At 40.3% G+C, this 11,805-nt stretch overlaps 1 protein-coding gene across 3 annotated transcripts; it reads left to right on the forward strand.

Annotated features, from left to right (window-relative positions):
* Window positions 1–768: 768 nt before the first annotated feature.
* Window positions 769–9,449, forward strand: LOC133028275 (CD209 antigen-like protein C). 3 transcript variants are annotated; one of them, XR_009683294.1, is made up of 9 exons: window positions 769–834; window positions 1,057–1,137; window positions 2,023–2,109; window positions 3,015–3,101; window positions 3,941–4,027; window positions 4,183–4,325; window positions 4,426–4,532; window positions 5,055–5,265; window positions 9,158–9,449. XR_009683294.1 is itself a non-coding variant. In XM_061095473.1 (8 exons), exons 1-8 carry the CDS (start codon window positions 801–803, stop codon window positions 5,197–5,199), a joined length of 771 nt encoding a protein of 256 aa, XP_060951456.1. In that variant the 5' UTR covers window positions 769–800; the 3' UTR covers window positions 5,200–5,458. The 3 variants fall into 3 exon arrangements, 2 of the variants coding, with proteins under 2 accessions (XP_060951456.1, XP_060951466.1); XM_061095473.1 differs by lacking the exon at window positions 9,158–9,449 and having other exon boundaries at window positions 5,055–5,458; XM_061095483.1 differs by lacking the exons at window positions 2,023–2,109; window positions 9,158–9,449 and having other exon boundaries at window positions 5,055–5,458.
* Window positions 9,450–11,805: the final 2,356 nt, after the last annotated feature.

Genomic DNA, 11,805 nt, shown 5'->3' on the forward strand with positions numbered 1-11,805 from the left:
AGTTTGATTTGTATGAAAGGGACTGTTGGGTATGTGCTCTGAGTGGCATTCTAGTTTTGATTGGAAATTTCAATTTTTAATCACTATGTCTTTTTTATCAGTTTCAGGTTATGGCTTGATATTTAATCCATACAGACAGCAAAAGTTCATAGCAGCTGCATCTATACCCAGTTAGAGGTCATATAACATCAGGCAGGTTGAAAATGTTTCACAATCACAAATACATGATGATACTTTTGTATAAAAACCCTTCTGCTCTCATTTACAATCTTGTGATTATGAGTAAAGGAAACAAGAAGGTCACAATGCATAACAGTAGCATAAAGAAAAACACAATTTAAATTCCATTGGTGTTGTTTTCTGCTGACTCAAAGTTCCACAGCTTACTCTTTTATTCAGCTGCACCTGCTGACTTTATAGCAAGCTGCTGACTGCCATCAAATGCTTATCGAGTTTTGATTTTTTTTGACATTGATATCTTGATATAACATCAGACAGGCTGAAAATGTTTCACAATCACAAATACATGATGATACTTTTGTATGAAAACCCTTCTGCTCTCATTTACAATCGTGTGATTATGAGTTAAGGAAACAAGAAGGTCACAATGCAAAGTCAGAATGACTAAACCTGGAGGTGACAACAAGCTGAAAGACAAAGAGAAGTAAAATGCTGACTTCAGCAGCTTCATATCAGGAACAGAAACACAGAAGAAGTCCAAGTTAAGACTGAGAATCGTGTCGTACTGCAGCGGTCACAGTATTTTGACTTCTGTCTGTAAAACACATTCTGAGGTGACCATGGACAAAAACCTGCCTGATGCTTCAGCCACAAGTAAGTTAATAAGAGTGATCAGAGTGATACCGTTCTTGGGTCTGATTTAGCAACACGCAAAACTTTCAGTGGGTTATTTATCACCCAGGGACAGTGTCCAAGAAATGGAGAGTGTTTTTGTGCTGTCTCAAATGACACAATATCAGACCTGGCTATAACAATAACAATAAGAATCATAATAATGGTGGTGTTGCATGTGTATGTGTGTTTTTTTGCACACAGATAGGAAACTGGTTGTCTTGAGCCTCGGACTCCTGTGTATCCTGCAAGCTGCTCTCAACATTTCCCTGCGTCTTGCTCTCTGTGAGTTGTCTTTAATTCAGTTTAATATTTTCATCCTGCATGTGTGGACGACACACTCACTCTGAAATTCAAGTGAATGTGATAAAACCAGAAATTGAAAAGTTACCTCTACTTACTATGATTATCATTGGAGGGATTTCTGGATATGCTAGCTTAATGACGAAACAGCATTTTGTACGTTGTGGTTGTTGGTTAGAGCAAGTTCTGAGGTCATGTAAAATGATGCAGCTTTCCAGTTATGAGTGTTTGTCTTTAAAATAAAACTGAGCCTTTCTCATATTTAGGTTAACAAATGGATTTGCAGAAAACATTTAAAGTTTCAGATTTCCAACTATTTATTTGCAATGTTAAGATTTAGATGTTCGTCTGGCATTGAAGGCTTAACACTAAATGTGCTGCAAACATTCAGGACCATTACAAGGGACTTTGGAGGCCCCAGGCAAAGGGACCTGGATGTCAACTCCTTACCCAAAGAAACACATGATACCAAACCACACCATTCCAATATTCAAATGATTATTTTTGTAAAAAAATATATAAACAAAGAAGTGTATATGCACATAAATAGTAGAAAAGTAATAAAGTCTAAGTGTGAATCTCCACTTCTGACACATCATACACACACACTGAACTTTGCAGATCCTCTGAACAGGGGGCTGGTCTAACTGGTCTAACCTCCAGACTTTCTGCATGTATATGTTATCACATGTAATGCAAATGTTGGTAAAACATCTATGTTGTACCGTGAATTTAACTTGTGACACAGTGGAGCAGTGACTGAGCTGGAACACAAGAGACCTGTGTCTTTCACATTTTTCCATTGTACCTTGAACTCACCATTAACCAGAGACTGAAGGTAATGTGTAAATCTCTTTGCTCACACAGACAGTTCTGATGCACCAGATTATGATGCTGTGATCAGGAATCTGACAGAAGAGAGGGACCAGTTGAAGAGGAAGTTGAATACATTTGGTGAATATGAGTGGAACTCTTTATGACATTGAACGAATAAAATAACAGTAACAGAAAGAAGTTGCAACTTAAATTTATGTTTGCTATTGTTTTTCTCTTTTTGGCTGAGATGTCAAGTTGATTTTATTTTCGTTTTCCTCAACAAATCATATCACCCAATGAAGGATGGGTATACTTCCGCTCTAGTTTCTACTTCATTTCCTATGTCAAGAAATCCTGAGGAGACAGTAGAGACGACTGTCAGGGTGTTTTCCTATAAAATAAAACAAGAACCTTTTCACATGCTGAGGTTAATATATGGATTTGCAGTAAACATTTTAAGTTTCAGATTTCCAACTATTTATTTGCAATGTTAAGATTTGGATGTCCGTCTGGCACTGAAGGCTTAACATTAAATGTGCTGCAAACATTCAGGAGCATTACAAGGGACTTTGGAGGCCCCAGGCAAAGGGACCTGGATGTCAACTCCCTACCCAAAGAAACACTTGATACCAAACCACATCATTCCAATATTCAAATGATTATTTTTGTAAAAAAATATATAAACAAAGAAGTGTATATGCACATAAATAGTAGAAAAGTGATAAAGTCTAAGTGTGAATCTCCACTTCTGACATATCATACACACACACTGAACTTTGCAGATCCTCTGAACATCCTCTGGAGGGGGCTGGTCTAACTGAGAACCACCAGACTTTCTGCCGTAACATGTATATGTAATTGCATGACATGGAAATGTTGGTCAAACATCTATATTGTACCGTGAATTTTACTTGTGACACAGTGGAGCAGTGACTGAGTTGGAAACCAAGAGACCTGTGTCTTTCCCATTTTTTTCCATTGTACCGTGAACTCACCATTAACCAGAGACTGAAGGTCATGTGTAAATCTCTTTGCTCACACAGACAGTTCTGATGCACCAGATCATGATGCTGTGATCAGGAACCTGACAGAAGAGAGGGACCAGTTGAAGAGGAAGTTGAATACATTTGGTGAATATGAGCGGAACTCTTTATGACATGGAAAGAATAAGATAACAGTAACAGAAAAAAAGACGCAACTTAAATTTGTTTTTGCTATTGTATTTCTCTTTTTGGCTGAGATGTCAAGTTTATTTTATTTTCGTTTTCATCAACAAATCATTACCACCAAGAAAGATGGGTATACTGCTGCTCTAGTTTCTACTTCATTTCCTCTGTCAAGAAATCCTGAGGAGACAGTAGAGACGAATGTCAGGGTGTTTTCCTTTAAAATAAAACGAGAACCTTTTCATATGTTTAGGTTAATAAATGGATTTGCAGAAAATATTTTAAATTTCAGATTTCCAACTATTTATTTTCAATGTTAAGATTTAGATGTTCGTCTAGCATGGAAGTCTTAACACTAAATGTGCTGCAAACATTCAGGAGCATTACAAGGGACTTTGGGGGCCCCAGGCAAAGGGACCTGGATGTCAACTCCCTACCTAAAGAAACACATGATACCAAACCACATCATTCCAATATTCAAATGATTTATTTTGTATAAAAATTATAAAAAAAGGAGTGCATATGCACATAAAATAATAGAAAAGTGATAAAGTGTAAGTGCAAATCTCCACTTCTGACACATCATACACACACACTGAACTTTGCAGATCCTCTGAACATCCTCCGGAGGGGGCTGGTCTAACTGAGAACCACCAGACTCAAACATCTATATTGTCCCGTGAATTTTACTTGTGACACATTGGAGCTGAGCTGGGACACAAGAGACCTGTTTCTTACCCATTTTTCCATGGTACCATTAACCAGAGACTGAAGGTCATGTGTAAATCTCTTTGCTCACACAGACAGTTCTGATGCACCAGATTATGATGCTGTGATCAGGACCCTGACAGAAGAGAGGGACCAGTTGAAGAGGAAGTTGAACATATTTGGTGAATATGAGCTGAACTCTTAATGACATGGAAAGAATAAGATAACAGTAACATAAAGAAAGATGCAACTTCAATTTATTTTTGCTATTTGCTTTTTGTTTTTCTCTTTTTTTGCTGAGATGTGGAGTTTATTTTATTTTCCTTATCCTCAACAGATCATTACACCCAAGAAGGATGGAGATACTTCCGCTCTAGTTTCTATTTCATTTCCTCTGTCAAGAAATCCTGGGGAGACAGTAGAGACAACTGTCTGCAGAAAGGAGCAGACCTGGTGATTATCAACAGCAAAGAGGAAAATGTGCGTATGAGAGTGACAACTCTTATGAAAGAGTAAAATCATATCGGTTATATTCCAATTTGATATGATTATGGTCTGTCCCTCTGTCCCTGTAAACAAGGAGTTCACAAGACAGTTCAGAAGGCTCTTCTGGATCGGACTGACTGACACAGAGACAGAAGGGACATGGAAATGGGTGGATGGGACTTTGCTGAGCACAACAACAAGGTTAATAAATAACTTTTTATGGTTAAATGATTATTATTAGTTGCGCTGCTGTATTATAGTGCTATTACTGAATAAAAGTATAGTCTCTTCTTTTAACTGTCTGCTGGTAAGACACTGAACCCTGACTGCTGTGCTATGCAATATATTATATCCATTTACTCTGCAACACCGTGCACTTTGTTTTAAGTATATACAAACGAAAATGTCTGACATAGATAAAGTGAGCAGAAATGACAATTGCAATGAGAGGGATATCACCAATAATGGTGGTATATATGAGTAGACATATTGTGTATCAAAGCAATCTAGTTTTAATCATAATCCACAATCAACTGTATACATCCAATATTCTGGTTTGACAAGAAGCTTCATGTACCAACTATCGGCTGCAGGTGTCTAAACAGCCGCTAATGTCTCATAACAATATTCAATATCAATCTTTAATCTGCCTCATTGTTTCTGGCTGTTTATTAAATGTTTTTTTGTGTTTCAGTTAAAAGCTCATTCTGATTTTGGTTTCAGCTACTGGCACCCTGGGGAACCAAACTCGTATTTTAGCACTAATGAAGACTGTGGAGAGACAAAGTTCAACGAAGTTGAAGACAACTGGAATGATGAAAAATGTCACTGGCAGAAGTTCTGGATCTGTGAAAAGATGGTGGCTTGATAACGCTGCACCCAAACGCAGCACACTGGTAACTGATGAGCTGCAGAGGAAGAGGCTCATTAAAATGTAAAGACACAAACAGCCGAGCTACATTTTGACATGTCCCCATAGTAAGAGGCACTAATAACAAAAGTAATGATTTTTAGTTTGATTTGTTCCTGGGTCCTGGTATTGTACAGGCTTACTGTGTCATTTGTTTTGCTGTTCTGAATATTTGTTATCAGAATCACGCTTTTTTCTTATGAATAACCACTTTAGTGGAAGTCTGATTTAAAGGTCACACAATCATATTATAGAAAGGGATGAAGCTGTGAACAAAATTACACCCCCCATGAATTACTGTATCAAATTAAACACCTTTTGAGTTGTTATGACAACTGAAGGCTGCCACAGCTTCTCTATCATATGTATACTTATAATTATGCATTTTTATTCCTACTCATGCTTGCATTTTACAACAACACGCTGTTTCACTGAGTAACTTCAATTAAAACCCAGAGCAGGTGTCAGGTTTTACTCTGATAACCAGTGGGCGTCTTGCAGCCGGCTCTCGTTGACATCCAGTGATCATTGTCTGTGTGATTTCTGCTGGAATGAAGAAAACTCGACAGACTGACTGGGGTGAGCTTTGGACTCCTGTGTATCCTGCAAGCTGCTCTCAACATTTCCCTGCGCCTTGCTTTCTGTGAGTGAAGCTGGGGTTTGTCAAGGAGCAGTTGAGTGGCTGATCTCAGTTCCCTAACTGGAGTGTGCATAAAGAGAGGTCAGGTGTAGGCAGAATATGAGTACGACTTCCTGGGGATTCTGATATTATTAAAAATATTAAAAAGAACCTGAGGCCTGTGATAGTTATAGAGACCAGGTTAGATACAAACATAGTTTTTCCTGATTTTACCGCTTTCTGGTAATCAGATAGACGGCTCTGTAAGATTTCATATGATACTCTGACTCTGTCCTTTTCCCACCTTCTCTCTGCTTGACGACATGCACGTCTGAGACTGCGGGTAGAGTCGTTAAGCCATGGCTCTGAAAGTGCTTTAGTGCGTTCCGTCCTCAAAGGAGCAACAGAGTCCAGAGTGCTTGTGCAGGTTGAATTAAAAAGAGAGATAAGCTCATCAGCACTGAGAACATCTCTACAACCCAGGTTATAGAGTACAGAGTCTTTAAAAATAGCAGAGAAATGCAACAGAGACTATTAATTATACAGCGGCAGCGTGCAGGAGGAGCTGGCTTGACTATAGAGACAGGGACAGTAACTGTAAACAAAACCGGCAGATGATCTGATATGCAAGTATCACATATTTCATTGACATGAACATGTAGGCCATAAGACAACACAAGGTCTAATGTGTGCCCCTTTTCATGTGTGGGTCCAGACAATGATTGGGTGAGATTAAAGGAATTTATACGATTTAAGAAGTCTTTAGCCATAGGTTTAGTTTCACAGGATAAATGTTTATTAAAATCCCCACAAATTAAAAAGTGGTCATAATCCATCGAAATACCTGCTATGAATTCAGCAAACTCTTGCATAAAGTCCTTGTTGAAGCCAGGTCTCGGTCAGGAGCATAAAGTCCAGATCACGGGATGTGAAAAAGTAATTTAGTACAAAAGTTTTGTTGGTTATAGACCTAGCATTAATCGGAACCCTGAGTAGAGCTAGGTCCATACTGTGCAGCTTTGAGCAGCGGCGAAGATTGTTGAGGTTCACCCCAGGTCGATCATCGCAAATAGAATCTGGGAGTAATCATGACAGGAATGTAGGAGGCTGTGGGTGATAGTGTACCGGGGTCAGTACTGGGGATTCTCCACAGTGGAGGCCTAGTGGTAGTATGGGAAGCATGACTGTTTAAAGAGGTAGAAGAAGAGCAGGGGGTGGCAGGTGACTGTAGATAGCCATAGAGAGCGATTCCAGAATAGATTGAAGTTGTGGATAAAACCAATGTTGTGAATGAAGCATACGGACTGGAGCCAGGTGTTTGCTGATGTATTCTGGCGTTGTCGCTCCAGGAAAGCAGTGTGTGACTGCATTAATGAAGCGGATAGTTATCATGATGGAGGAGACCGTAGGGTGGAGAAACGAGGTGGTGTCTTCCTCCGTAGGACATGGCTTCCCTGCTGTGGTCAAGCCAGTGAGAACTCCGGTGCTACGCCTGATCACAGCCTCCGTCAATAATAACCTGCGGCGGGCGGAGGTAGAGGTCTTGACCACAGGATTGAGTGGGGGGTGCTTCCAGAGGCTGTAAGTCCTCAGTATTCAGGATGTCAAATCTGTTGGACAGCTGGAGGTCTCGAGGTGGATGAGGGGGAGACGGGCGCCCGGCATAGTGCTAGTCCTTTCTGGCTACAATCCGTCGGGGTCTTCACTGTACGAACCCCACGGGGTGATCGCGACTTTACTGGAGCATGGTACGGAGTGGAGCTGGCTATTATTTTGGGCTTTTCTCCCATTGTCACCCACGGATCATCAGGCTGTGCTGGAGTGGACTCGGGATCTGGAACTCCTGTGACAGTGGAGCCAGTCCACGGCAAGTGTAGGATCGTTATCCAACCCTAGAGCATAGTGGCCAGGGTTGAAGAGAGTAACTAAAGGTCATGTGTGCAAATCTCTTTGCTCTGGTGCGAGGAAGCCAAATTAGGAGGCTGTGATCAGAGAGCTGACAGAAGAGGGGGACACATTGAAAAGGATGTTGGAAATATTTGGTGAATATGAAACAGGAAGATAACAGCAACATAAAGAAAAACTTCTGCATCTGTGAAAAAAGTGTCTCTCTGTAAGTCAAAGAAAAAACTGTGAACTGGTCGCTCGGTGGGGGATGTGGTTTTTTTCTAAACCAGCTAGGTTTATCATATTTCTCATATGCTCAAGATATAATCAAAATAGAATCATGTTATCCCTGACTATGTAACTATAATCTAATTTAAAAAAAAATTAAATGTGACCTGGACTGTTTTTTACTTCCTTATTCTCTGAATACACATTCTTCGGATGCAGCTAACATGTGCAGTTTATTTTGAGCTGGGCGGTTCACACTCCTTTTACTTCTCTGTTACTTGGTCACAGTGAATGCTTGAAAGCAAGGTGGAGCAGGAAACTGATATCTATAAGTGTGTAATTTGGTGCAGCTCGATTAATATGAAAGGGACTGTTGGGTATGTGCTCTGAGTGGCATTCTAGTTTTGATTTAGATTCACTTTGTTTTTTTTATCAGTTTCCGGTTATGGCATGATATTTATTCCATGCAAACAGCTAAAGCTCAAAGCAGCTGCATCTATACCCAGTTTGAGGTCATATAACATCAGACAGGCTGAAAATGTTTCACAATCACAAATACATGATGATACTTTTGTATGAAAACCCTTCTGCTCTAATTTACAATCTTGTGATTATGAGTAAAGCAAACAAGAAGGTCGCAATGCAAGGTCAGAAAGAAAAAAACTGGAGGTGACAACAAGCTGAAAGATAAAGAGAAGTAAAATGCTGACTTGAGCTGCTTAATAAAAGGAACAGATATACAGAAGCAGTCCAAGTTAAAACCGAGAATCTGTCTCTCCAAGAAATGTTGGAGAGACAGTAGAGACGACTGTCTGCGGAAAGGAGCAGACCTGGTGATTATCATCAGCAAAGAGGACTAAATTTGATGTGTGGATGCTGGCAATGTGTGAACAAGATGTCACTTGTAGGATAATCAGAAATCGTTTTTACCGCTAACGATTGTGGTTTCTGATTTCAGTTTTTTTGTAAACAAGGCCTTTTTAACTCTATTTGAAAAGTCCATGTGGATCGGACTGACTGACAGGGGGAAAGAAGGGGCACGGAAATGGGTGGATGGCACACCGCTGACTCAAAGGTCCACAGCTTACTCTTTCATTCAGCTGCACCTGCTGACTTTATAGCAAGCTGCTGACTGCTGTCAAAGGCTTCTTGGGTTTTGATCAAATCAACTTGTGTTTTTAGGGGTTTCTGCCACTGGAATACTGGTGTACCCAACTCTTTGGGCCAAAGTGAAGACCGTGCAGTAACAGCCAACAGCTGGTATGACCTGCCATGAGAAAAGAAAAACTTCTACATCTGTGAAAAAAGTGTCTCTCAATAAGTCAAAGTAAAAACTGTGAACTGGTCGCTCAGTAGAGGATGTGGGTTTTTTTCTAAATCAGGGGCCATAAAGCGGCCACCTGCTAGGTTTATCATATTTGTCATTCGTTCAAGATGTAATCAAATTATAATCATGTAATCCCTGACTATGTTACTACAGTATAATCTAATAAAAAAATTAATGTGATCTTGACTGTTTTTTACTTCCTTATTCTCTGAATACACAGTCTTCGGATGCAGCTAACATGTGCAGTTTATTTTATGCTGGGCGGTTCACACTCCCTTTACTTCTCTGGTACTTGGTCACAGTCAATGTTTGAAACCAAGGTGGAGCAGGACACTGATATCTATAAGTGTGTGTAATTTGGTGCAGCTTGATTTATATGAAAGGGACTGTTGGGTATGTGCTCTGAGTGGCTTTCTAGTTTGGATTGGAAATTTCAAATTTTAATCACTGTGTCTCTTTTTTATCAGTTTCAGGTTATGGCTTGATATTTATTCTATAGTATATTTAGCTAAGAGCTATTTTGAACATGTTTATAAAAAATAATGATGTTAATATCCTACGGGCTTTGATTCTAATGCCCAGACTTTTAATGACTATTTCAGATGTGTGCTGTTAAGTTTCCTCCCTTCTCTAAACTGTCTTTGACCCGCTTATGGATGAGTCATTTTTAGGTACAACCAGGGTACAACGCATGGCCAAATGCAATCAGTAACCCTGTTATGTGATGTCATGCTATCTCTAGTTTTGGGGTCCCACCTCCCCTATAAAAAGCCTCTCCTTGCAGAGGCAAGGCAGATTTTCACTATTTGGCTGTATGATGTCTCCGAGTCTATAGAGCTCGTCCTGACCTGTGAAACTTCTTGCAATAAACATTGTATACATGTAAGTACTGGGTCCGCGGTGTCGTTTTCTCAAACATCAACTTCGAGCAAGGTGGAGACACTGCTGCTTGAAAGACACGACAATTCCATATGTTGTGCAATAATGGTTAGGAATGATACCATAAGCTAGTGTGCCTTTAGGCGTTCAATAAATTTGGTTATCAAAAATAGAAAAATAAAACATTAATATATATAATATTAATATTAAATCATAACTTTAGTTTGACTAAGTTCTCGCGGGGCACCAACCTTCATAGAAGGGAAAAGATAGCCAATTTATTGATTAAGATCAGTCTCATTTTGATCTAGTTCACTTAGAAATCTTAATATTTACTATTAAAGATTATATAGTGAACAGTTAAGGTTTATAGAGTTCTTGACAGTGTAGAGGTTGGCAAACTTCACTTATGCAACATTAATGACAGGACAAGGTTAAAAGAAAGCATTTATTATAAACATGATAAGTATAAAACACCAATTACTAAACAATATACTAACTAATAAAGGTGTGTGTGTGTGTGTGTGTGTGTGTGTGTGTGTGTGTGTGTGTGTGTGTGTGTGTGTGTGTGTGTGTGTGTGTGTGTGTGTGTGTGTGTGTGTGTGTGTGTGTGTGTGTGTGTGTGTGTGTGTGTGTGTGTGTGTGTGTGTGTGTGTGTGTCTCTCTGGTGGCTAACAAAGAGAGTCACACCTTCCTGTGATCTTTTAAGATCTCTAAGCTAGCAGGCCCCCCCCCCCTCCTTCTGGTCGGGGGACGTAGCTAAGTAGGTGAAGAGATATGCGGGGTCTGTGAGAATGCTAATCAGAAAATGGCAGGGTCTGTGTTGAGCCCGACTTACATTAACCTTGATTTAACTTGTAACACAATATCACCACATATATCAAACTTATAAACACCACACAGAATCAAATAAACAGTCTTGCTTAGCCTAGTAAAATTATTAAGCCCAGATTATGTTACCAGTCCAAGGACAGGGAGAAAGTTGCTGTGCAGTTCGGTTAGCAGTTCTGGCTTTTGAAGTCTCTGGTTCGTGTGGTCTCTGCTTCCGCGGTTCTGTTGAGCTGTGCAGTTCAGTTGCTTATTGAAGCCGTAGTTCTTACCTGCAGGACACCGAGTCGCTGCAAGGAGTTTAGAAGAAGCTTGAGATGCGTGGAGGTTTTCTTGAGAAGATGAGCTGGAAGCTCGACCTTTGACCTCCAGTTGTTGGAAAGAGAATATTTGAGCTGGAGGAATCCGGTTCCTCCACTCGCCGATGCAGGAGGAAAGGCCAGCGGCCTGCTGTCCTCAGTGGTGGTCGGTGGAGAAGAGCGCTGCTGGAGCAGCCTTCGGCCCTCCGAGGGGTTGGAGAAAGAGAGAGACTTTGGGGGAGCCTTGATCTTTTATAGACCCGGTTGCCCCTTGGTCATGGGACCAGACTGACCAATTGGAGTTGACCCTGGTAGATATTCGCACCTATGTGCGAAGATGCTGAAACAAAGGGGACATGTTGCCTCCTGGGAGTTTGAGTTATTTGACCTTCTCAGGACAAAGAGAACATGTTGCACTCTGGGAGATTGAGTATTCTCCAGCCCATGCGGCTTGTCAGGACAAAGGACATGTGCTTTCAGGTTTTGACTTCCAATAC

This window comes from Limanda limanda, chromosome 2, assembly GCF_963576545.1.
Source record: "Limanda limanda chromosome 2, fLimLim1.1, whole genome shotgun sequence".
Taxonomy (NCBI): domain Eukaryota; kingdom Metazoa; phylum Chordata; class Actinopteri; order Pleuronectiformes; family Pleuronectidae; genus Limanda; species Limanda limanda.

What these genes read in the sequence shown, in the direction of transcription:
- LOC133028275 (XM_061095473.1), top strand. Translation starts at nt 801, where the DNA reads ATGGACAAAAACCTGCCTGATGCTTCAGCCACAA. An exon ending in TTCCCTGCGTCTTGCTCTCT is followed by an intron (nt 1,138 to 2,022) that starts GTGAGTTGTCTT and finishes TTGCTCACACAG; the next exon opens with ACAGTTCTGATGCACCAGAT. An exon ending in TTGCTGAGCACAACAACAAG is followed by an intron (nt 4,533 to 5,054) that starts GTTAATAAATAA and finishes TTTTGGTTTCAG; the next exon opens with CTACTGGCACCCTGGGGAAC.